At 32.4% G+C, this 25992-nt stretch overlaps 4 protein-coding genes across 7 annotated transcripts; all 4 read left to right on the top strand.

Moving 5' to 3' along the window:
* Positions 1–4123: 4123 nt before the first annotated feature.
* LOC115701175 (tubulin-folding cofactor B) lies at positions 4124–9180 on the top strand. Its single transcript, XM_061102602.1, has 9 exons — positions 4124–4280; positions 5824–5971; positions 6063–6214; positions 6304–6422; positions 6877–6938; positions 7408–7449; positions 7560–7693; positions 8154–8223; positions 8950–9180. Exons 2-9 carry the CDS (start codon positions 5867–5869, stop codon positions 8995–8997), a joined length of 732 nt encoding a protein of 243 aa, XP_060958585.1. The 5' UTR covers positions 4124–4280; positions 5824–5866; the 3' UTR covers positions 8998–9180.
* A 6603-nt stretch (positions 9181–15783) lies between these two features.
* LOC133030486 (uncharacterized) lies at positions 15784–18149 on the top strand. Its single transcript, XM_061103243.1, has 2 exons — positions 15784–16164; positions 16576–18149. The coding sequence occupies exon 2, from the start codon at positions 16827–16829 to the stop codon at positions 18147–18149; it is 1323 nt and encodes a 440-aa protein (XP_060959226.1). The 5' UTR covers positions 15784–16164; positions 16576–16826.
* Positions 18150–18288: 139 nt separating this feature from the next.
* Positions 18289–19743, top strand: LOC133030485 (uncharacterized). The gene is made up of 3 exons (XM_061103242.1): positions 18289–19079; positions 19124–19647; positions 19697–19743. Exons 1-3 carry the CDS (start codon positions 18289–18291, stop codon positions 19741–19743), a joined length of 1362 nt encoding a protein of 453 aa, XP_060959225.1.
* Positions 19744–23082: 3339 nt separating this feature from the next.
* Positions 23083–25371, top strand: LOC115701388 (uncharacterized). 4 transcript variants are annotated; one of them, XM_030629174.2, is made up of 3 exons: positions 23083–23485; positions 24849–24940; positions 25048–25371. In XM_030629174.2, the coding sequence occupies exon 1, from the start codon at positions 23288–23290 to the stop codon at positions 23432–23434; it is 147 nt and encodes a 48-aa protein (XP_030485034.1). In that variant the 5' UTR covers positions 23083–23287; the 3' UTR covers positions 23435–23485; positions 24849–24940; positions 25048–25371. The 4 variants fall into 4 exon arrangements, with proteins under 4 accessions (XP_030485034.1, XP_060958583.1, XP_030485036.1 ...); XM_061102600.1 differs by having other exon boundaries at positions 24586–24940; XM_030629176.2 differs by lacking the exon at positions 24849–24940 and having other exon boundaries at positions 25043–25371.
* Positions 25372–25992: the final 621 nt, after the last annotated feature.

The raw sequence follows: 25992 nt of genomic DNA, 5'->3' as shown, positions 1-25992 counted from the left end.
AAATTATAATATAGCATATAATAAGTATAATGCTTTTATATTTACCAATATGCCATTTATTAAATTTTAGTTAACATGCTTCTTTACATTAAATAACTTGCATTATTATTACATATGATATACCTTTAAATTATTATTATTATTACTATTTTATATTCTTAATAATTTATTAAGTGATCATTAAATGACATTAAATTTTATATCAAGATTTATAATTATCCATTGGAGCGCAATAATAAAAATTGATATAAAAATGTCACAAAACTACTTTTTGTGCTAAATATAGTTCAATTTTTACAACTCTCATTGAAAATAATCTTAGTTATTAAATATTAGAGTTTCGATTAAGAAGCGTCAAAGATAAAATAAATAAAACAAAAAACAAAGAAAAAAACGAAAATGATAAATTTTCCAATACGTTAAATTACTTTTGTGCTTTCAAAAAAAAAATATTACGTTTTTTGGAGATATAATAATAATTAAGAATTTATTGTAAATAATTAAATAACCAAGATTTGGGCATAATACACCTTCTTAAAGTGACCTTATAATTAAAAAATATTTTTCATATTACGCACATTACAAAAATATGCTATTATTTTCTTAACCTCTCTAAATTACCCTTCTCATAACCTCATCTATCTCTCTTTAACTTTGCAACCCAAAACTAAAGACTCCTAATACTTTCAGCCTAGTTCACCGGCGCGACACCCCTGGCACTCTGGCAGCTCGACCACGACAAAGCAAAGCCCGACCTGATGCTACCCATTTCTTTGTCATTCGCTCACTCCTCTTTTTCTCTCCTTTTCAGCTATAGCAATGAAAATTGGCATCTCCAAAGGTAGGTCCAACCAGAAACAGTCATGGGCTATGGCCAAGATAACTGTGGTATAGTCCCTCTAAATGAAAAGGTCTTAAGTCGAGTCTTCAGGGAAGCTAGTCGTCGTTTGGAAAGAAGTTCCTTTAGGCTAGCTTGTTCATCTGGTAGAAGTTTTATGAAAAGTTGGTCATCGTCCGAAAATGAGTTTCGGAAGCTAGCTTGTCCATCTGGAAGAAGTCCCATGAAACTAGTTGTTCCCTCCAAAAAAGGGTTTCGGATAGTTTGTTCAGTAGGCTTTGTGCCTATTAGGGACGTCCTTCCAGATTGCGCTTCATCAGTTTGGGACATCTGTTCAGGAAGCGTGATACATGTCTGGAGAGAGCTCGATGCCTAATGCTGACTTAGAGATCTCATTGTAAGTAGGGTCGGCCCTGAAAAAATAAAGGCATAAGACAATATAAAATTTTGGGCCCCTTAATAAATAAAAAAATTAACTTAAAAAATTAGGAAAATTATCCCATATACTATTTCTTTTACTTTTTTTTTTTTTTTCAAATTTAAAGTTTAGGTTGCTCTGGTGGTTTCTATGTAGGTTGCTATGTGGATTTTGGCTTCGTTAGTTGCTATGTGAGTTTTATGTGAATTTTCATAAAAATATATATATAAAAAAAACTACTTTAAAGTGTAAAATTGAAGAAACCTAAAAAAAATTATATGCTACATTTCATGACATAAAAATAAAATATATATATAGATAAATCTGAAAGAAATTCTAAAGTATCACAAAAATTAGCAGATTTATATATTTTAATTTGTTCTATCAACCATGATAATATTTTTATCTTACCAAAATTTTAATGATACAATAACTCAAAATTCTAAAAAGAAAAATAATGATAATAAAAAAACTATCAAATTTATATTAACCTATAGCTAAAATAATTTCTATTTACGTATTCATTTTTTTTTTTTGCTATAGTTATTAAGTGTATAGTGGTGGGCGCTTGTAGTTATTTAAACAATTTTATTTAAAAAAAATTAATACTAAAAATAGAAGTTTGGTTGATGTTGAAGTTGAACTCAAGTTCTCAACTAATAAGAACATAAACCTTACCCTTATTTAGGTTGCCACTACGGGCCTAATTTGACTAGTGTTAATTTTGATAAAATATAATAGTTAAATAATGAGGTCTTAAAATTTTTAATGGGCCCCTAAAAAGTGTGGATCCTAGGCACGGGCTTAGCCCGCGTATGTCTAGGACCGAGTTTGATTGTAAGGAGCCAGTTAAGTCAGTTAAGCCTTAATCAAATTAACTACTTAGTTGTTTGAAGCTACTGCCTTTGAAATTCATATCCTCGATCTATAAATACAGCTATCCTCTTCATTCGAAATATAGAATACGAATCGCTGGAAGTAAAGTACGCACGTTCTTTGAGAGAGTTTTTGATTGAGAGGTAGAGAGAGAGAGAAGCACAGAGAAAATAGAGGATTGGGTTTTGGATTTTGTAAAAGGGAAGCTTCTGTAGATGAAGAAGCTTCACAAGAAAGAATGTTAGAGAGAAAACACCTTGAGAGAATCTAAACAGAGAGAATCACACTTAGCTGTATTGTACCTGTGTTCTTGCTCAATCAATAAAGAAAATTTCGGTGGTGTTATAGAATTGGAATAGAGCTATAGATCATATCGATCTATCAGACTTGAACCAATATAATTTTTTGGTATTATTTTTTATAGTTTTCTTACATTATTTATTTATGGTCTTATCGTCTCTGTTATACTTTGTTATTCTTCCAATTTTTGAATTATATTTGGTTGATTTTGTCATTACTAATTATTTGTTGGTTCATTTTAAGTTAGTTTGATTCTACACAATAGTCGAAATTTCCCACAATAACATATAATTCTTCTTCATTCTCCATTTTATTAAGTTGATTACTAGTTTTTTTTTTTTGTAATATTTATGAATGTTACAAATGGAAACCATTTTTTCAACATCAAATATATGTTTGGCTATGTATTCAGTTTTTAAAATTATCTTTTGTCTTTTCAAAAGTGAGAATAGAAAATATTTTTTTTGTTGTTTTAAAAATTTAATATTGTTTGACTAATATTTTTTAAAAATTATTTTAAGATTTTTTTTTACTAAAAAAAATAATTAATATTTAACACCATACTACGATATGAATTTAGCCCCACCCCAAATTAGTCCTCAACCCTGGTCTCAGGCAACACAGACGTAGACCCGCGAGATCCCAAGTTCGACCCTAGACTTTAGACCCCATACTCTGCACCTCAAACCCTAGATTGAAACCCCCAATCTCAATCCCACATCTCGGCCAAACCCAGACTCATAAATATGATAGACAAAAAAATAAAAGTTATTTTTTTTTTAAAAAAAACACAACATTTTAATATTATTTAATTTTTAATTTTTTAAAATTGTTTTTAAAAAATTTCACCCATACAATTTTTCTAATTTAGTTACAAAGATAAACACCCCTTTATTTGTAGCTATAGACTTTTCATACTATGCATATCTTCGCGTAGTCTTGTGCTACTTTCTCTCTCGCACTAAGCATGGTAGCAAACACTTCTTGGATTGAAAATTCACCCATCACCCTCTTTCTCTATTACTTAAGGGCTCGTTTGGAGCGTCGTATTAAATCGTATTGTATTGTTTTATATTATATTGAATTGGAGATATATATATATATCATATTTTTATACTAAAATATTGCATATAATACTAAAATATTATATATTTAAGTGCCTATAAAAGTTAATACCATATATAGTTTTACATAAAAATATTGTATAAAATACAATTCAATATAATACGGTGTAATACGGCGTACCAAACGAACCCTAAATGAAATAAGAATTAAAACTTTTAAATAAAAGTTATTCACATGCTAAATCCTTTCTTTCCTTCCTCTCTCATACTCAATCTTATACCCAAATGTATTTATCTTATCGAGCATTTCTATTGGGCACCAGTGGTGCCTAACACCCTTAAGATGTGTTGTCTTACGATTGGATAGTGATACTCCCTAAAAGTTATTATATTAAACTATATGAGACCCGATACTTAGTTAGACCAATATCGATATTGACTAGGAATGTCAATCTGGGCTATTTTCGCGGGCCGGGCCGGGCCCCCGGCCCGACGGGCCGACCGTGGCCCGAATTATTCGGGCTCTTATCGGGCTTCTGGCCCGGCCCGGCCCGGCCCGGTATATATTATTTCGGGTCGGGCCCGGCCCGGCCCGGTTTTAAATATTAAAAAAAAAAACCTAAAACCCTAAAAAAAAATCCCTAAATCTCAGACTCTCACCTTCGACTTCTCTCTCTCCGACGACAGAGCCCAAGCTTTGGAAGAACTCTGCCATTTCCAAACCATCGCCAAGAGGCCTCGTGTTCTCAATCTCATCTCCTCTGAGATTCGCAACTTGGAAAAGGTCTCTTCTTCTTCTTTTCTTTTTCTCATTTTCATTTGGGTTAGTTCGTATTCAACCCAGTACTGTCTTTACTGGTCTTCTTTTCTTCTTTTCTTTTTAATTTATTTTAAGGAAGTTGATCTGTGTTGGGTATTTAGGGATTTTGTGGTTTGTTTTAGATCTGGAGTGGTGGGCATTGATGGCTGACCACCACTTTGTGTACGTACATATCTGAAGCGAAGGAGAGTTTTTTTATTTTGTTAATATTTGATAGTTTTTTAGTTGGGTTTAGATATTTGGCTCTGGTTAGTTAGCTCATATATGTATACTCTTATTTTTAATAATTTTTAGTTCGTATTCACTCTTTTTCTCTTCTTTTACTCATATCAATATCATAAAGCTGCTATTTTTATTTTTATTTTTATTTTCTGTGTTTTTCTTCTTCTTTTCGGTACCAGATTCTAATGGATTTTCTAGGGTTTTCATTGAATTATCTTTTGCAGACTCACATTACTGGTTGTAAACCACAATCATCGTCGTTACGTTGATCTTTTGTGTTTTGTATATGGCCAATGAACACTGATTTTAAGCTAATTTGCTCATCATAAAGAATAAGGATCATTTATGACTGAAGTGATATGTAGTGTTGTTGTTGTCCAATCTTCATTGTCCCTTGGCATAAAACTAAAAGAAAGTAAATTTCAATGCTTGTTTTGGATTGAACATCAATGATCAATTGATTTTGCTTATAGGGAAAACCAATTAATTTGTTGTTTTTACTATTTATTCTTTTGGATTTTTTCTTTTTCCCTTTTTTAATTATACTGTTCTTGATTAATGTTGGTTACTTAAATTGATTGGTAGCCATATGTTTGCAACTCAAGATAGGAAATCTTGCCCTGTATCCTGTTATTCTTAATAAAAAAAAAAAAAAAAAAAAAAAAAAACCGGGTCGGGCCTAACCCGGCCCAATTATCTCGGGCCGGGCTTGACCCGCTAGGCCAAAAGAAGGAGTCGGGCCGGGCCGGGCCGGGCCAAAGTGATGTCGGGCCGGGCCGGGTTTGTGGCGGGCCGGGCCGGGCCCGGCCCGACTGACATTCCTAATATTGACACGTAGGAGAGTGCTTGACACACCACTAGTGCCTTTTAGCATTTCTCTTATCTTTAGAGCATTTCTATTAGCCACCAGTGGTGTCTATCACCTTTTCGATATGTTACTTTGGCTAGCGATACTCCTTAAAAACTATTATATTAAACTATGTATGACCCGATACTTAGTTGAACCAATAGCGATACCGACATATAGGAGGATGCTAGGCACTATTAGTATCCTTTAGCATTTCTCTTTTATAATCATACCCAAAAGTATTTAATATAAAGTTTAAACCTCGAAATCAGTTTATAGTGTTAAAATCCCAAATCATATAAATAATGAAATAAATAATAATAAATAAAAAATACCCAGACAAAATCACATTTACTTAATGTTAGATTAGATAAGTACAAAAGCTATAGTTAAATAAAACTATGCTCCTCACCAAATTCCTCCTCTTTTTGGGTACAGAAAGCCTCCTTTTTGCAAGCAAGTGACTAACAGCAGAGCAGTAATGGCGTCTATGTTACAGAAGAACGACGGAGACAACTCGGTTCTTCTACGCGTCACTCATGCCAATCTCAAGAGTTTCAACGCTGACGTTCGTTTCTCCCTTCAGGTTGTCCACACAATACTCCTCGCCCCCGCCCTTTTTCTTTCCTATTTCAATTTTGTTTTTAAATCAATGTTCTTTTTTTTTTCTCTTTCAGACTACAGTGGAGGGTGTCAAAGAGAAGCTATGGCATAAATGTGGGACTTCAGTGACTTCAATGGCATTGGAGCTTTACGATGATAACAACTCCAAAATTGCTATTTTATCCGATGATTCTAGGCCTCTTGGATTTTACTCCCCTTTTGATGGGTTAGTCTGTTTGTCATACAAACTTTGTTATAATATGCAATAGATTTGAACATTTTTCCGAATTGGGTGTTTTGGTTTGGTGATGAAAGGTATCGGATTCATGTGATAGATCTGGATCCTTCGTCAGTTACATCCGGTGGATGGCTTGAGGACACTTCACTTGTTGAGAAGTACACTATTTCAGATGAAGCTTACAAAAAACGTGATGGTAAATTTCCCAGGAAATATAGTTCAGTTTTAACTTAATATGCTAAACAACTGTTGTTTTTCAAAATGGTATTGTTAATTTTGATCAAGTAGCATCGAATGTATTGAGTTAAATAGAATAAAAAGCTTTGTAGGATTGTGAAATGGATATTGAAGAAGAAACATGGCGTCTTTTATAAATGAGTTTCATTTTCACGTCAAGAGATTTTGAATGAATGTTGTCTTTCAACTTTGAAATTCTTAAGTTGCACGGTATTCATTGTCTTACAAAAAGGGAAAAACAAAAGAGAGGTGGGTGTTTCCTTGTGTGATTTGAATGAATAGATGTTGATGAATAAAATATCAGCATATGGAGTTTTATGATTTTAAGAATTATTTAAAATTTGAGATTTTATCACCTGGGATTTTCTTTTTCTTTCATTTTGCTTGTTGCAATTTTGTTTTGGGTGTTTCAGGAACTTTCAGAAAATTTAAGGAAAAGATGGTATCGCAAAACCCATCAGCATTTGAGGCAAAAGTAAGCCTTTGATGTATTGTGTTTTCTGTTAGCAAGCTGTTCTTTTTATTTTCGATAAATCGGATTTGTGTAATGCTCATTAAAACCAATTTTACAAACTACCAGCACTTTTTATAAAAATTAAGCCTGACAAAATGACAATTATTACAGCCTTCTTAACCAAATCAAATCCTATTGTTTAATATTCTTAGGCATAATATGATCAATTATATATTTAACTTCTCTTTTCACACTCTATACAATTGAATTTTTCATTGCCACTTTTTGATTCCATAAAACTTCATTACGATTCCTCCGAAGAGCATAAACCAAGCAAGCTGTTCTTAATACTAAATATTGTTCGCTGATGTCGAACTTTGTAAGTTGAGGCTTCTGTGAACTGTGTTAAAGTGTCATAAAATGCTTAATGTCTACGGGTCTACTAGAAGGAATCTAGCTTGATTATTTGTTTACTGAAATTTATTTACAGATAACAGACAGTTACATGGAAGATCTGTGTGCAAATATTAAGGTTAGCAGCCTGGGTATTTACTGCAATACCTGTCTCTTTTTTTAACTCCTAATGTGAAACGATAGTTGTGACTTGTCCTGACATTTCTTATTACATTTGACTATTTAAAGATAGGAGATAGATGCGAAGTCGACCCAGGGGCGAAAAGAGGTGTTGTTAAATTTGTTGGCCGAGCAGAATCTCTGGCACCTGGTTTCTGGGTTGGAATCCAATATGATGAACCATTAGGAAAACATGATGGCATGTGAGTAAGCTCTTACATTTCTTTTCTTTTGTTTTTCTATAAAAAACTTTATGGTGTTTAGTGCCACAGATTACCTTCCAAGCCTAAGAAGCCTTTTTGTTTTGTGTTTGATGCGTTAGTTATTTTTAGAAATTATTTTTGTTTTCAGTGATTTGCCAAGAGAAAGTGATTATTTTCCATTATAGAATATATGAAGCTCATAATTTTTAGCTTTATTTGCCATGAATCTTCTAAGATCTACTTTATTGCATAGAGGTTTGATCAGCATGCAGTTACTTGTATTTTTTTTATAAACCCACATACGACATATGTAAAATTTGTAAATAGTGAATACTTGTTTTATGGTTTTGCTTTACTTGCGTGAGGCATTTAAAATTTTAGAATTACATCCCCTTGCTTTGTAGACTGTTATGTTTCTTGTGCATGAATATTAATTGAAGTTATTTTATTCGTGTACTAGGGTAAAAGGAACACGTTACTTTCAGTGCCCTCTGCTTCAGGGTGCAATGGTTAGGCCAGACAAAGTAAAGGTTTGTAAACAACTTAGCTTTTTTGATAATTCATCGGCTGGATTATTATTTTTAAAGCATTTTGTGTTTGATGGCCTTGATTGATTGAAGGTTTCACTGTTCGTATTGTTCCTGATTTGCTTGTGTCAATCTTTTGACTTTCTTTGCTTCGTGCCTCTATTAATTGAACTGTGTCCTAAATATCCATCAATTAGTTTACTGAAAAAGCCTTCTTTTCAGCCAAAAGAGCAAGTTTTTGCCTGGTGATGTCTTGACTCAACTTAAATCAAAACACAAATGAAACTTTTTTTTGAAGTTAATTGGAGTTGAGAGTCTCCTCAAGTTTGCATTATTTTTCTTTTAGTTTAGCTTTTTAGATTGAGGGAGAGAGAGAGAAAAGAATCCTCTTTTATCTCATATAAAAATATAAAGTTATTTTCTCTTAAACTTAATAAACTTATTACTTATTAGCGTGCAGGTAATGCTTTTCAAAATGTGATATAATATAATGTAATGAAATGACAATATTCTTGTGTTATAACATAATCATTTCCCTACATTTTATTGTATTTGTGCATTCAAATGTAATATTTCAATATGCATTTGTACATGTTTGTCTTTGCGGTTTACATATCTTTCTATGAAGTCTTTATTGCTCTGTGGCTTCTGGCAGTTTACATACATTAGTTTCTTTATATTTGCTTGGTTTTATTAGATTTGAATGATTTTACAAATTTATCATCTTAGGTTGGTGACTTCCCTGAGCGAGATCCTTTTGAGGAGGAGGAAATTTGAGCAGTAATGGTACAAAAAAACACTGTTTCGAATGTACTTCTAAAACCGAAATTGGGAAAAAAGATTAGACCTTTTCTTCTAGTTTTGAGGATTTAATGGTTAATGAGAATTGTTGAATATTCATGAGGATTACACTTTACTTTATCAATGAAGTGAAGTCTATGAAGTAAGTATTGTGCCATACACGAGTAAAATATTCTGGTTGTGAAATTTTTTCTTTTGTTATCTCAAATGAACTAAGTGTTATATTATTTTATAATATAATAATAAAGTAGATTAAAATGTGATAAATATATGTGAATAATATATATTAAGTGTATGGTAAATAAATGTGTAACCTATGATTTTATAACCTACATGTTATAACTTGGAGAGGAGTTACAATTTGTTGTCACTTGTAACTCATGTGTTGATCACACATTATTAGTGTAATAAAAGGGTTGTTACACAATTTGATGATAGGATTCAAATGGTATGAAATATAGTTGTTACAAACTATATTAATACTCATTTATATGAGAAAAATGAGTTGTGTATTTTGAATTCTAAGTGATCACCTATACATTATAAAAGGAGGTCTTTGGTGCTCATTTGTAAAAGAGATGAAGTTTTCTATCAAGAAAGCACTTTGCTAGAAAACCCTAAGGCTTGATAATTCCCAAAGCTATTTCCTAGAGAGTTCCCTTAGTGCTTAGAGATAGGGGGAAATAAGCTTTTGGACAAAGGTGTAATACCTTGTTCAAGTCATGGTGATCCCCACTAATCTACACTCAAGGTTGTGAGTGAGTGTTTATATATATATTATTCTCTTATTATATATATACATATTTTATATTGCATGTGTTGTAATCTTCTCTTCTACCTTTCATATATATAATATATAGTGTATATATATGTATTGTAACATATATTTAATCAATCTCTTATTTTAGTCCTTGTATTATTTTACAATAGAGTTGTAATAAATCTTGATTTTCTTCCATTGTTATAAAATCTCTAACAATCAAAAGCTTATCCCTTTTCAATGGAAGAGGAGATAAATCAAGATTTTGAAAATACAAGGATAAGAGATTTTATGTGAAAGCCATTCATGGGTGAGCATGATGGTGAATATTATGTGATTTACTATTTTATATGATAGTAATATATATGAGATATATGAGCTATATATATGTGACATATATGTGATCATGTGTTTGTATCATATTGTTATATATAGTAATATAGAATATGATATTTAAATTATGTGAGATATATAATATATAACATGTATATATGAGTAATATATATTATATATATGTAGAGCATGTGATATAATATATATTAGTGAAACTAAATATGTAGAAATAATTATTTTTATGTATTTATATGAGACATGCATACATAATATATGTTATATATGTGTATATAATATATATCATGTATATTAATGTGTATATATATGTTATATATGTGTGAGGTATGTAACATATATAGTTGTATAATTAATATATATTATGTGTATATGATATATATGTATATTATAGTATATATGTTATATATATATGAGATATGTAACATATGTATTTGTAAATTTAATATTGATATTATGTGTATGTTACACATAAGATGTTGTTTAGTAACATACATATTATATTAATGTATGAGTTATATAGTATGATAATAATATTGATAGTAATAATATAATATTGTTTATTGCTATTAATGTGGAAATTATTATCATCTATTTTGTGAATAAAGAATATTTTAAATTCTTTTTCAATTTAGTAGTGAACATCTCACTTTATGAGATAATAAAAGATGGCTTTTGAGAAGTTACATCTTTTATTGGGTTATAAGAGATAAGCATCTCATATTTGAGATAAGAAAAAGTGGACTATGAGAGTTACACTTTTATTGGACTTGCATTGTCATAAGCAAGAACAAATGGATTAAAAGTGAATCCAAACTTGTGAAATGAGCCATAAATTGGAAGAGCAATTTTGGACTCAAAAGTAAATGAATCAATGTGGATTCAAAAATAGTGAAAAGATAACAAAATTGAAGAAGCAATTTTGAATCTTAAATGATCAAAGTTGTGAACAAAATTGATGAGAATTTTGTTAACTTTGGTATAATTTTGGGCTAATCTCAATAAGGAGATAACCTTAAAATTATGAGTAAAAATAATCACATTATTTTGTAAGTGGTGATATGAGTTTGATATTTTAGTTTTGTTGAGAAAACTAAAAATGTCAAATGGTATTTTTAAAGTGGCCTTAAAGAGTCATTTGAAGAGGAAAATACACAAAAGTGATATTTTATATACACTTTATGGTAAAAATGTGGGGGTGAGCCACAAATTTAATCAAAATGTGTTGAGACATTATTGATTAATTTATTTGATTTTGAATTCAAATTCTAAATCAAATTTGGCTATGTGTATATGTAAAATTTTGACATATTTTGGTGTCAAAGTTAAGTGAAAATAATTTCAAGAAGGAAATTAATTAAAAGAGTTATAGAGACAAAGTGGTCTTCTATATTTTAAAATCAAGATATTGTCTTGATAATGAAATGTGAAAGTGTGGGGGTGTATACTCTAATATTAGAAAGTTTAGACATACTTGGTGTCTAAAAATAAAATATGAGAATTTAAACATGTTTGGTGTTTAAATTGGTGTATTTTTGATATGTTTGGTATCAAAATTATTGAGAATTTGAGTTGTGTGAAAATTAATCTTTTATGATTGAATTTTCAAAGCTTAAGTACTTAAGGAGAAAAGTGGTCACAAAGTGAACACTATATTTTTGGCATGCATGATTCACATGGAATCAATAGTGAGAGGTTATAACAAATCGCTTAATCTCCGTACAAGATTAAAGCATAAATTTTCGAGGGATGGGACCTAAACTCCCTTAGCGTTTTGCTCATTGATGGTAACCTATCTTAACACTAGTAAAAATCTAGTCTTAAGTTCAATAGGTAATAACAAGTCAATAGAGTGAATGTGGTACTCAATTGTCTCATCTATGAATGAGTACATGTGGTGAAAATTGAGGGTTAAAACCGAAAGGTTTTTTAATGGAGCTTAAGCTTAAGAAAACTCACTTAAGCTTAAGAAGTGTCTAAAGAGTGGTGAGACACTAAAACTCCACCTATATGGACTAGAGGTGGTGCCGCCTCTTATGAGAATTGGGAGTTATTCTCTAGAGAGTCCATGAATTGGAATTTTGCACATGACCATTAACGGTGCAAGAGCGAGACATGCGGTCTCAAGTGAGCATTAGCGAGGGTGTGTGTGTTATCACCGGTTTGTATTAAAGGGATAGTGGTTCAATGCTACGGCAACCAAAATTTCATCAAACTTTGTGGTAACTACACTAAGGTAAAATTCAAGTCGAAAGACATTTTACCTAATGCACCTAAGCAAGACTTCTTTAAAAGTGTATATTTATTCAATCAAAGTGGGGGAATGTTATACTTTGATATAATATTTTGATTGATTAAATAAATGTTACAAGTGTGTCACACATTTTAATCTAGTGGGGGATTGTTATATTATTTTATAATATAATAATAAAGTAGATTAAAATGTGATAAATATATGTGAATAATATATATTAAGTGTATGGTAAATAAATGTGTAACCTATGATTTTATAACCTACATGTTGTAACTTGGAGAGGAGTTACAATTTGTTGTCACTTGTAACTCATGTGTTGATCACACATTATTAGTGTAATAAAAGGGTTGTTACACAATTTGATGATAGGATTCAAATGGTATGAAATATAGTTGTTACAAACTATATTAATACTCATTTATATGAGAAAAATGAGTTGTGTATTTTGAATTCTAAGTGATCACCTATACATTATAAAAGGAGGTCTTTGGTGCTCATTTGTAAAAGAGATGAAGTTTTCTATCAAGAAAGCACTTTGCTAGAAAACCCTAAGGCTTGATAATTCCCAAAGCTATTTCCTAGAGAGTTCCCTTAGTGCTTAGAGATAGGGGGAAATAAGCTTTTGGACAAAGGTGTAATACCTTGTTCAAGTTATGGTGATCCCCACTAATCTACACTCAAGGTTGTGAGTGAGTGTTTATATATATATTATTCTCTTATTATATATATACATATTTTATATTGCATGTGTTGTAATCTTCTCTTCTACCTTTCATATATATATAATATATAGTGTATATATATGTATTGTAACATATATTTAATCAATCTCTTATTTTAGTCCTTGTATTATTTTACAATAGAGTTGTAATAAATCTTGATTTTCTTCCATTGTTATAAAATCTCTAACACTAACTACTAGTTTAGTTTCATGGTTGAAGTTATACTTTGCAGTAAAACACAACTGGTTTGTTCATGGTTGGTAATAATCCAGTATAAACACTGGAATGGTAATGGATTGTAATAGGAATAGTGGAATACTAAGAACAGGGCCGGCCCTAACTCTTAGTGGGCCATAGAAAAAAAAATTATTTTGGGCCCTTATTTAGAAAAAATATGGTATTTTTGAAAATCAGTAAAAAAAATTGTATAATTTTAAAAGGAGAATTTTTTTTTTTGGGCCCCTGGGATAGGTGGGCCCTAGGCACAGGCCTAGCCCGCCTATGCCCAGGGCCGGGCCTGACTAAGAATATTATTATGTTGTTTGGTTTATTTTTAGAATGTTAATGGGAGTGAGTGGTGTATTGATAAAATTATCTTTTAATTCTTTTGATAATGGAATGGTATAAAATAAGGGTTTAAGATTAATTTTATTTTTATCCAATTCAATCTACAATATTTTGTTCATAGTGCATTTGATCCGTACTAAGTACGAATTTTGTATTTTGGATTCAATTCAATTTGTATAATAACTCAAATTCAATTTAATCCAATTTGTAAAAGTATGGATTAGATCGGTTTTATTTTAGATTGGCTACTTTTTAATATTAAATTATTAATATTTATTATTTTAATTCAATTTATTTTTTTTTCCACATAATTAATAAAAAAATAAAATAAATTATTATTTTTTTTTGTCTCTAATAACAAACTAAAATAAATAAATAACAAATTTAAAGAAAAAAAAATTACACTTAGAAAAAAATATTTAATTTTCTTTTAAATTGTATGTAAAAAAAATTATATATAAAAATAGAATATATTAAAGGCTAATTATGATTTGCCACAGTTTATGTCTTATGGAGAGAGATAAATAATAGGATGTACAAGGGGGAGGCAAGAAGGCTCATCTAATCCTCTTGGAGTTCTTCTACCTAAGGCTAACAATAATAGATGGATATTGATTTCCATGGTCCCATAGGCACTTTCGCCCGCCCCTGAATAAGCAGTAAGGCGTGGGCGCATTGGAACGATCTCGCTTTGAAAGTTCCACCTTTTGCTTCCTGAACTTTGACATGTACCAAATCATGTCTCCTGAACTTTTAAGATCATTGAAAATGCCCCTTGAACTATTGATACAGTTCACTGATGCATGTTCTTTGGTGCAAGTAATTTTGGTTCAGATTACGGATGTAGTATGACATCAAAGTGAATGTACTGTATATAATAGAGATTATATATGACAAGGACTGATATGAATGAAGTTGTCTTTATTAACATGTCGTTTATCATAAAGACCTAATTCATATCATAACGATGATCAATAGTAGATTGGCCTGAATCCTAAGTAACCATGAATTCATGTTCATGTTATAAGTTTCTTTGATTCACTCCTTAAAATTTCTCAGAGAAGATAATTTTTACAACTTCTATTTTGGGAATCTAATAATGTGGATGGCTGGAAACATGATTTACAATTATGGAATCCTGACTTTCCTAACGGATCGAATGCTGGTTTTCTTTAAGTATTAATTCTAGAATTGGAATGTTGTGCACAAATTTAGATGAGATCTAAATTATACTTCCACTAGTGAATTAATGGTACTAAATGATAAAGAAGTAATTAGAAGGGTAAAACAGTAATTTGGCCAAAACTAATTACGAACCAACACATGGAGGACTAATAACTAAAATTGATTATATCAGTAGACACTGCAGTAAAATTCAGTAAATATAATTCTATAATTACTAAGAGTTCAATTCTATATTTATAGTGGAGTAATCATAAAATTAATAAATAATAATTATTTGGTTGATGAGACTCAATCAATAATCTAGTTTATTGGAGCTTAGAATTATAGGACCATGGTTCTCAAATCGCCACCTTGAAACATTATCAATGGTAAAGATAAAGAGTTGTATAATGTCATTCGAAAAAATTTATTTTAAATTATAAAAATAGTAATTATTTATTTTTTGCAATAAATAATTTTTTAAATTAATTAAATAGAGAAAAGACAAAATTGTTAAGATAAAATTTGTCAGTACACGATTTATTGAGACAAAAGTTGTCAGAACAAAAGACACCAACCTTGTCTTAAACAAGACAAGGTGGTAGGCGTAGCCTGAATTTATCTTTTTGGGTTAATTAATTATTTAATTAATTCAATTAGATAAATATTTGAAATTAAAAAGTGGTGAAGATATTTTAAAGTTGTTGAGAGATTCCCTCGTAAATATTAGTAACCAAATTCAATTATAGATATTTATGGGATAATTGCGGCAAAAGTCCCCAAAAACTTGAGGTTGATGCCGATTAGTCCTCAACCTCAAAAATTGGCGGTGAAAATACCCAAGGTGGACAAAGTTGTTTGTCCGTTCATACTCAGTCCGTTAGTGAGACTAACGGGACACGTGGACGCACCAGATTTAATCCCCTTTTTTTTTTTCCCCTAAAATATAAAAGTATTAATTAAAAAAAAAATAAATAAAACCTAAAAAAAGAAATAAAACAAATTAATATAACAAATTAATTAAACTAATTAATTCAAAACCTGAAAACATTTCAAAAAAAAAACAAACTTCATTACAGAAGTAAAAACCAAACACTGAAGAACACGAAATCGAGGCCCTCTGTCCACACCCAAACCCTAATCACGAATTTGAAACTAAATCCCTCAAAATCGAAGGCGAACACTGTGTATCCATTAAAATGCAGTCGATTTTTTGAATATTGACCCCATTCGAAGAGCATTCCTAAGCTAAATCCCTAAAGGTTGAAGATACAGCAAAGGAGGTCCCCAAAAAACCAGTCGTATAATGGAGGACGACGATGGTGAAGGTACAATCCCATTTTTCATTTCCTTGCTTATTCATAGTTTATTATGTAATTTTAGTGAAGAAAAATTGTTTGCAGTAAATAATTTGTCTATGGTTTTACTGAGAAATGGTTTGTAACTTTTACTGTGTAAATTTTTTTTCCATTTCCCATTCACTGTATGGAAAAAGTGTGTAGATGATGGCAGTTTGATATTTATATAGGGTTGAGTATAATGTGTTAGGTGTACACATTTAATTGATCTATATTGTTTTTGTTGGGACATGATAAAGTTGGTATTAAACTATTTTTCAATGTTGTGTGGGGTATAGGCTTTGACTAGTGAGCATGTGAGCATGTGAGCATCTTTGCACATAGTTTTAGGCTCTATGTCATCAACTTTATTGTAAATTGGCCTTGGTTTGTTGCTGGCAGGTTTGTATTTTAGTGTGAACATGCACCATGGGGGTTCTTGGTGCACTAGAAATGGGTTGAAACACTATGTGGGTGGCACTACAACCGAGTTTGATAAGTGCCATACAGATTTCTTCAACATGATGGAACTTGAAGGGATGCTTTTGCAAGTATAGTGGTGTCATGGTTCCCCTCTGTATTTCTGGTTTAAGCCTAAAGACAAAGAACTACATGATGGATTTGAGCTTAAGACTGACAAGGATTTGTTGGCTATGTTTGAGGACATGAGACAACAGAGATATAGGAAGGTGGATGTTTATGCTGATTTATCTGGAACTTTTGGAGGCAACAATGGTGAATTAGCAATTGTGCCTGTTGATGCAAATGTCAGTGTTGAGAATACACCACCTGCTGGAAGTAAGCTGAAAAGATGCATAATAGAGGAGCTACCAGATGATGCAAATGTCATTGTTGATGCTCGGGTAAGTGCTAGACCAGATGACTATGTTATGTCCAAAGCAGCAATGAGGGATGTTGAAGAGGAATTGGCAGAGAATTTACAGGATTCCAGTGGTGATTCTGATGATGGGGTTGATGAGTTTGTTGTGTACATGCCAGATATTGACATGCCAGAGTTTGACATGGAAGATGGTGTTGGAGGAAGTGATGAAGACACTGATTCTAGTGTCCAAATTATTGAGACAGTGGTGGATATTGAGTCTGAGAATGAGGGCCCAACAGAGGAAGCCCATTTACACCCCAATACCCAAACACATGCCCAAAACATATTTGAAACACCATCCAAACCAGAAAAAGCCCAAACCAGTAAAAGAACACCAAAAACCAGATCCCAAACACAAGGCAAAACTGGCCATTTAAATCCCTGCACATCACCCAATAGAAGGTCCCAATTAACATCCAAAACACCACTACCAACCAAGAAAAAAAGTTGCCAGACTGAGCTGTTCCAATCACCCAAAAGTAGGTCAAACACTCCATCCAAAACACCACCCCTAACCAGGAAAAACAAAGGGCAGTCAGACCTCAACAAACCACCCAAAAACAGAGCTCAAACAACATCTAGAACTAGGAAAGGAGAGGGTTGTTCGAGAACACCACAAACCAGATCCCAAAGAGCTTCTACAACACCTCAAAACAGTGACACATTAGCCCAAACACCACCTTGTACCAGATCCAGTAATGTATCTCAAACACCACCCCAAACCAGATCCAAAAGTGTATCTCGAACACCAGCTCAAACTAGACAGAGAGTAAGAGAAACACCATCCAAAACACCAACCCAAACCAGAAAAAGACCAAGAGAAACACCAACCAAAACACCAACCCAAAGCAGAAAAAGAGGAAGAGAAACACAAACCAAAACACCAACCCAAACCAGAAAGAGACCAAGACAAACACCATCCAAAACACCAACCAAGAAGAAAACAAACCAATCAGTGGAAGAGGAAGATTTTTTGGAAGAGGAATATGCTCCAGATACCCAAGATCCTGAATTAGCAGAAGAAGGAGCAGCTGACCCTAGCCAATGGTGGGGGTCAGTCAATGATCTATGCGATCGAAGCTTACCAAGATGATGATGATGGTGGGGGATATGAAGAGGATGATGATTTGGTCGGCTTGGTCGTTGATGAAGAAGATGGACCAGTGCTTAAAAAGAAACACATTGAGTTTGATCCACACTTCAAGCCTGAGAACATCAAGTTTGAGTTGGGAATGGAATTCCCTACTGTTGAGCACTTGAGGGAAGCATTGAAGGAGCATTTCATCAGCATTGACAGGCAGTACAAGTATATTCACAATGACAGGTTAAGAATTAGAATTGTATGCCAAGGAGAAGGCTGCAAATGGTTAATGTATGCTCGAAGGATGAGAGCTGATTGCACTACAATGAGAATCAACAAATTTGAGGAAGAACATAACTGTGGAATTTTATGGGAGAACAGGCTGGTAGATGCTAATTGGATTGCAAAAGAGTTCTTGGAGAAGTTCAGAGCAAATCCAGCCATGTCTTTTGGTGATTTCAAGAAAGCAAATCCTGAGGGTAAGTACTCCAAACTTTCCTCCTGGACTTTTTATCGAGCTAAGAACAAAGCAATGGCCAAGATACATGGAACCGTTAAAGATCAATATGCTATTCTGCATGATTATTGTGCTATATTAGTGAAACTGAATCCTGGTAGCACAGCTTTCATCAGAACAAGCTTAGTGGATGATGTAAGGTATTTTGAGAGGGTTTACATATGCCTTGCAGCATGTAAAGCTGGTTTCAAGTTCTGTAGGCCCATCATCGGGTTAGATGGTTGCTTTTTGAAAGGGTATTGTAGGGGTATGTTGCTTGTAGCCATTGGTATAGATGCAAACAACAGCATGTTTCCTCTTGCATATGCTGTTGTTGAGAAGGAAAACACTGATAGTTGGACTTGGTTTGTGCAACTACTGAAAGAGGACCTGGATGTACAAGACACAAAATTGTTCACATTCATTTCAGACAGGCAGAAGGGGCTGTAGCAGAAATTTATGAAGGTTCTGAAATACGTTTTTGTGTTAGGCATCTTTATGCCAACTTCAAGAAGGAGTTCCCTGGATTGTTGTTGAAGCAACAATTATGGGCTTGTGCTAGAGCTACAACAGTGGAAGAATTCAAAAGGAGAATGGATGAACTGAAGGAGACTAATGCAGCAGCTTTTGAATGGTTGTCCAAAAAGTCACCATCTGAATGGACCAAGTCCCACTTTAGGACTTTCAGTAAGTGTGATATGTTGCTAAATAATCTCTGTGAGAGTTTCAACTCAGCCATACTAGATGGAAGAGACAAGGCAATCATAACTCTGTTAGAGTATGTAAGATACTGGCTGATGGATAGAATGAGAAAGCAAAGAGAAAGTGTTAGTAAGTGGACAAAACCAGTTGGGAAGAGAATCTTTGATATCCTGCAGAAGAATAGGAAGTTAGCAATGAAATGTCAGTGTACAAAATCTGTTGGAGGCTTGTTCCAAGTGACAGTGTCTGCGGCAGTGGAAGCAACAAATTTGGAGACCAAAACATGCTCTTGCAGAACTTATGACCTCACAGGTATTCCCTGTGGTCATGCATTAGCTTGCATATGGTATTCCAATCTCAGTGAGTATGATTTTCTTGCTGAATGTTACAAGAAAGAAGCCTTCTTAGCAACTTATGAAGGGTCAATTGCACCTATGCCTGGTCCTGAACATTGGCCTAATAAAGGCCTGAATCCAATCCTTCCACCACGAATCGGCTCTACCTGGCAGGCCTAAGAAATCAAGGAGAAGAGAAGTAGATGAACCTCCACCTGGTGCAACTAAAATGAGGAGATTCGGGCAGTCTAACAACTGTTCTAATTGCAAAAAACCAGGCCATACAAAGACCACTTGCAAACAACCAGTACAGGAGAAGGTATATTATTTCATTAATGTCAATTAACTTTGTATTGATTTTTCCATGGTATACATATAACCTAACATTTATCATGGTATCAGGAACCTCCTCAGAAGAAAAAGATGGGTCGTCCTCCCAAGAAGAATCCAGATCCTCAAACTGTTAAGAGGAACATGAGGAGAACCAAGCAGCAACAAAGGGAATCAAGAAACACTCAACCACCATCATCTGCAAATTAGTTGCTGCACTACTCAACTTTTGTATTGTATTTTGGATTATGTCATAGTAATTAAGGCCATATTTTGTGAACACCTTAGATGGCATATTATTAGTAGTGCTTTGTGCTTTGATGACAGACTTAAAACATTGCCTTTGTGCATTTTTAATGGTATCTGTAGAATGTAATATTGTATGATCTTTTTGATCACATTGCCTACTGCTTTGTGCTTTGATCAGTAAATTAGAACATTGCCTTGTGCTTTTTTAAAGGGTATTGTCTTAATACTTCAATATTTTGTTGTATGAAGTTCTTCATTACAGGTTTATATACTGTTTTTGTGATATTGCATTACCCAAAATCAAATTACAGGATTTGCTTCAAATAACATAGTTCTAATTGTACCAAAACTACAATTTCAGTAATGCATTGCCATAGTGTCTGAAAAATACATTCCATTAACAACTTTTGTTGTACACACACCAAAACCAGTACCACATACTTGACAAAAATACATTCAATTAACAATGGCAATACAAGTGCCATGTCCATTACATAATACCATTACATATTATACCAAAACCAGTACCAGTACCACATATTGTACCAAAAATACATTCCATTAACAATGGCAATACAAGTGTCATGCCCATTACATAATACCATTACATAAAATTGAAAATTGCCATTACATAGAGATTAGCACTACTTCACCAAATAACTTACAAAAACAAATACACAAGTAATCATCAGAATTTTTTCCAATTTCTCAGTACCCATATGTGCCCACAATCACAACCATGAACCTTCCCCAAATCTTGATTTGCTTGCAAATGTTCATTTGCTTCATACAACATCAATTGATCTTCAAGTTTGCTTATCTTTCTCAAAAGTCCTGGAATTATTTCTCTGCACCTTCCACAAGATTCAACATCCATCCATTCAAAGAACTTACATCCTCCATCAGCCTGAAAAAATAATGACAAATAACTACTGAGTGAACACAAGTGAAGACAGTTGAATTCAAGTGTATTACATATATTTGTACTTAATCTGGCTAAACCTTTTATTTGCTATATAAGCAACCCAACATTCTGCAAAGTTCAATTGCTCATTTTTAACTAATTTAATATATTTTGAAAGTAAAAGTAAAATATAGATGTCGTGGGATCAAGTAAAAGATCCATTATTCACACAACACTAAATTTTCACAACAAAATACATATTATGTCTAACTTGATCAACTTCAAGTTAGTGTTGCTCTAAAGTTGAACAAAATAATATCGAAAGTTCAAAAATAAGCTGCTGCACACATAAGGTTCTAAGTTCAATTTATATGATGTAGGGATAATTCAAAAATTAAATCCTTACACTTGAAAATCTGCACCTCCTGAAACGACGACCTGGGTTTGCCTCTGTGTTCGATGTTCTTGAAATCCACGGGATACCACAGTAGCAATTTTGAGGTTCCCTTTCATGGTTTGAACCACCAGCTACTCTCAACCTTCTATTATTGACACCAGAACTGCTGTACGAACCTTCCCCATCCATTCTTCTCAACCTTCGTCCAAGCTTCGTTGTTGTTAAGCTTCGTCCATCATCGTCGTTCTTAAACCTTCGACCTAGGGATTTAGGGATTTAGGTTTCATTTAGGGCTTCGTGTTCTTCAGTGTTTGGTTTTTACTTCTGTAATGAAGTTTGTTTTTTTTTTGAAATGTTTTCAGGTTTTGAATTAATTAGTTTAATTAATTTGTTATATTAATTTGTTTTATTTCTTTTTTTAGGTTTTATTTATTTTTTTTAATTAATACTTTTATATTTTAGGGGAAAATAAAAAAAAAAAGGGATTAAATCTGGTGCGTCCACGTGTCCCGTTAGTCTCACTAACGGACTGAGTATGAACGGACAAACAACTTTGTCCACCTTGGGTATTTTCACCGCCAATTTTTGAGGTTGAGGACTAATCGACATCAACCTCAAGTTTTTGGGGACTTTTGCCGCAATTATCCCGATATTTATTTATTAAAATAATAAAATATAATTTAATTAAAGGGTTTTAAGAGAAATCAAACTAACACTTTGTCATAGTATTTTTGAAATACAGAGAGGAAAAGAACACAATTATTTTATCTCAACTGTTCTTGCTCATGTGTTGAAAACTCAACAAGAACAACTCTATATACTTTATCATAATAGCCGACACTATTCTTTGTGTGTGGTGAAACAATTTGGAAGACACTAGTGTGAGTTCCAATTGCATCATTCTCATCACTTGGATTAAAAGATACAACATACAAGAAGTTTCGAGGATACCCTAATAGTCACGAGAGTTATTTATTTTAAACTTACTATATATTATTTTAATTTGATATACACACAAAGATCTGCAAAATCCTTTTTTGTGTATTACTTTTATGAAAAAAAAATTAAAATCCATAAAAATATAAAAGAAAATGTAGATTTGTGAAAATGTAAATTGTTATCATTTTTGAGTATTTATGAAATAATCCCAAATGTTTTAAGGGACATTTTCATAAATACCAAAAAAATAAAAAAAGTTACAAAATTTTTAAATATTTTTACACTTTATAAGTTTTTATTTAAAAAAATACATATTATTTTCGTTTTCGTGTTATTTTCGTATTATTATTTTTTTTTTGATTTTTTTGTTATTTTTAATTGTAATATTGTTTTTTTTTAATATTTATACGCTGTTTTTATATATTATTTTGATATAGGACACCCTAAAATTATAATTTAAAAAATTAAAATTATAAAGTTGAATGTTTTTTGCCAAAAATATTCCTTTCGTGTAAATTCGGGAAGATTTGCGTATAAAGCCTAAATACCCGGTCCCATTAGGCCCCTCAGGCCAGCCAGGAACGTGAACGGTTTAAAAGCTTCTTATTGAATTATCATTTATTAACAATTAGACAATCAAATTCTCTCGCTAACAACCAATACCCATCATGAATCTTTCTGATTCTTTTTCTTCTTAAAAATAGTAACCAAAAAAAAAAAAAAGTGGGTGCAGATCTCAAATGGGTTCCCTTTGAAAATTCTAAAAGAGTTTTTGTTTTATTGGGGTTGAGGAGTAATATGGCTATGCCATGGGGAATGACTCTTTGGATGACGAAAATGGTTTGGCTTGCTTTGAGTGGTTGGGTTTCTTCCTGCCTCATCGTAGCTGATGAGATCGCTACCTCTTTCCGAACTGGTGATATTAGTCCTTTTCATGTTGGCTGAAGATTATATAATACTTACTACTATTCCAATATTCACCGACCCTAAACTCTGGTTCGTCTCTTCACAATCTATTTTTTGTTGCAATTTCATTGACAACCCTTTTAAGTATAATTAAGCTTAATGATTATTTGATTATTTGCTGTGATGGGCCTGTGGAAAATATGTTTCATTTTTATGTGATTTTTGCTGACTGATTGCCCAATATTTTGTGCAATTCTTCTACCAGATTGTAATGCTGAGTACTGATTCTTTTCCAGATGAATATCATTTATTGAAATAGAACACAATTGTAATCTTGACATGTATGGTTGTGTTTGCGTATCAATCAATGTTTGGATTTTTTTAGCTGGAAAGAAGATTAACTAGACTGGTCCTTAACTGATCTTATTTCCGAAATAAACTTTGCTACCTTAATGTAATTGATTTTTTGTCTTAGTCTTTGGTAGGAGCTTTCATAAGATTCTAGGTGCTGACTTATTTTTAAGGTTCTTGGCTTTCTAGTTTATCTAAGCTGCAATCTTTGGTGTATATAGTCAGTGAGGGAACCAGAATTAAAACAGAGGGGTTTCTACATAAAAGATTATACTAATATATGTACAAAACATAGAAATATATAAAAAGAAATTATTGATTTTAGAAGGGCCATATACATTTTCACATAATTAAGTCCCTCTTAGCTCAGTCATTGTATATAATCCGTATCTTCACGATCTTATCACTTATTTCTTGGTAGACGATTTGACTAGGATCCCAGTGAGGTCCATAATCTGGTTGGAACTTGGAAGTCAGGCTTATAGTATGCTAGTTATAGAAATTTTAGAAGCTTGAAGACTAAGTAAATCTGTTGCAATAGTAAGTATTTGAAGTTTGAAGACAAAAAAGACTAGACGCAACTAATATGTGCCTAAATCTTAATTTTAAAAAGAACCAGGGATTGGATATATTCTACTATGACCATACTATATTTCAGCTGATATTTTAGTAATGTTTGAAGTTATGGGAAAATTGTATTTGCAAGTCTTGGGAAATTTTATTCACATAATTTTCTGAATTACGATGCAAGACATGATTCTTCATCGATGATATTCTTTATAATGTTTTGCTTGCTCTAATCATTTAGTTTCATAAATTGGTATCTTGTATTCTTTCAGCATGACAGGCCCTATGGCTAGTGTTCAAAGAAAATTCTGGCTTGTGGCTTTACGGCACTAGCATATTTTTTAGCATTTGCACGCAAGAATAGGGGGTCCTTAAGCTGCTCAAAAAATTGAGTTCCAGTTCAAAGGAGCGACACCATTAGGGTGACGACTCAAATTATTAGTTTCAATAATACCCCACTCTGATTCTTCTTTCAATTGATATTATTATCAACAAGTAGTTTCTGTTTTTTTTTTTCCTCTTTTTGAGATCACAGTAGGTACTTGCTGAATCTTGTAACTTGGTGTATGTGCAAAATGCAATGTCAATTACTTAAAGATTGAGTGTGGTTATATATCCATTTCAAGAGTACGTACTAATGTTATTGTGTTTTTATTATGAACTAGCACAAATAGAGTTTTTGACTTGTAAGTACACATATTAAGTTTTAGGATTTTGTCTTGTTTCAAGTGCAGGTTTGCAGAATGCCAAACTAACATGAAGAGTGTGCAGAGTTTATCAAAGTGTCCAAACTGTGATGGTTCTGATTGAGATGTTAACTGGGAAATTTGGGTTGTGTTTTGTTATAATAGGATTATACTTGTAAATTTGATCATATTTAAAAGTAATATTGAGTGTATGTGGCAATGGGTTGGTGTTATTGGGTGGTTTGTAACATTTGGGGCATTGTCTTGGGTCTAACTAGGCGGCTTTACCAGTCCTCCATTACAAGATGAAACTTTGAATATCTTACCAGGTAATTATTAACGGACAAAAAAAGGAGTTATCTATTCAGTTTATTCACATGATTTAGAAAGAAAAAAAAAAATAGGAAAATAAAAGAAGTCAATTTTATTTTTTTTTTCTTTTTAGGAGAAGGTCCCAACCACCAAAAACTAAGGTGGCGTTTGGTTGGAGGTAATGAAATGCAATAGAATGGAAAAAAAATAATTTTTATTCCATTCCTTTGGTTGCATTTAAAACTATCAGAATACCATTCCAATGGAATGGCCTTTCTATCCTTTTAGTAGAATGACTATTTTATTTTGAAATGAAAGGAAAGATCATTCCAATGCAAGATTTGAAAAAATTTAATAATTTTTTTATCAATTTTTTTTATGCATTTTAAATTTTATTCCATTCCTATTCTAATTCTCATTCTCATTTCTATTCCTATATTTTTATTCTTCCCAACCAAGTTCTACCTAAGAGCAATAATCACTCTAAAAAGGTGGGAGTGGAGATTTATTCAACTGTAGCATTTACTATTTTTAAATTCTGAATACAAGTAGAGTCCCTAGCCACTAATTTACACTTTTTCCAAGTCAAATCAATTTCGGCCAAAGAATAGGCATGCTATTACAATGTACAAAACTAACATCTTGGAACTTAATACAAAGATTGATAATGTCATCTAAAAC

The sequence above is a fragment of the Cannabis sativa genome, chromosome 8, assembly GCF_029168945.1.
Source record: "Cannabis sativa cultivar Pink pepper isolate KNU-18-1 chromosome 8, ASM2916894v1, whole genome shotgun sequence".
Taxonomy (NCBI): Eukaryota; Viridiplantae; Streptophyta; class Magnoliopsida; order Rosales; family Cannabaceae; genus Cannabis; species Cannabis sativa.
Note: the sequence above shows the minus strand (reverse complement) of the source record. Positions and strands in the feature narration are given on the sequence as shown.

Coding starts and splice junctions, on each gene's coding strand:
- LOC115701175 (XM_061102602.1), top strand. CDS start 5,867: ATGGCGTCTATGTTACAGAAGAACGACGGAGACAACTCGGTTCTTCTA. Junction 6,423..6,876: donor AGCTTACAAAAAACGTGATG/GTAAATTTCCCA, acceptor TGGGTGTTTCAG/GAACTTTCAGAAAATTTAAG. Junction 6,939..7,407: donor CATCAGCATTTGAGGCAAAA/GTAAGCCTTTGA, acceptor ATTTATTTACAG/ATAACAGACAGTTACATGGA.
- LOC133030485 (XM_061103242.1), top strand. CDS start 18,289: ATGGAATTCCCTACTGTTGAGCACTTGAGGGAAGCATTGAAGGAGCAT. Junction 19,080..19,123: donor TCAGACAGGCAGAAGGGGCT/GTAGCAGAAATT, acceptor TTTTTGTGTTAG/GCATCTTTATGCCAACTTCA. Junction 19,648..19,696: donor CAGAACTTATGACCTCACAG/GTATTCCCTGTG, acceptor TTCCAATCTCAG/TGAGTATGATTTTCTTGCTG.
- LOC115701388 (XM_030629176.2), top strand. CDS start 23,288: ATGGCTATGCCATGGGGAATGACTCTTTGGATGACGAAAATGGTTTGG.
- LOC133030486 (XM_061103243.1), top strand. CDS start 16,827: ATGTTTGAGGACATGAGACAACAGAGATATAGGAAGGTGGATGTTTAT.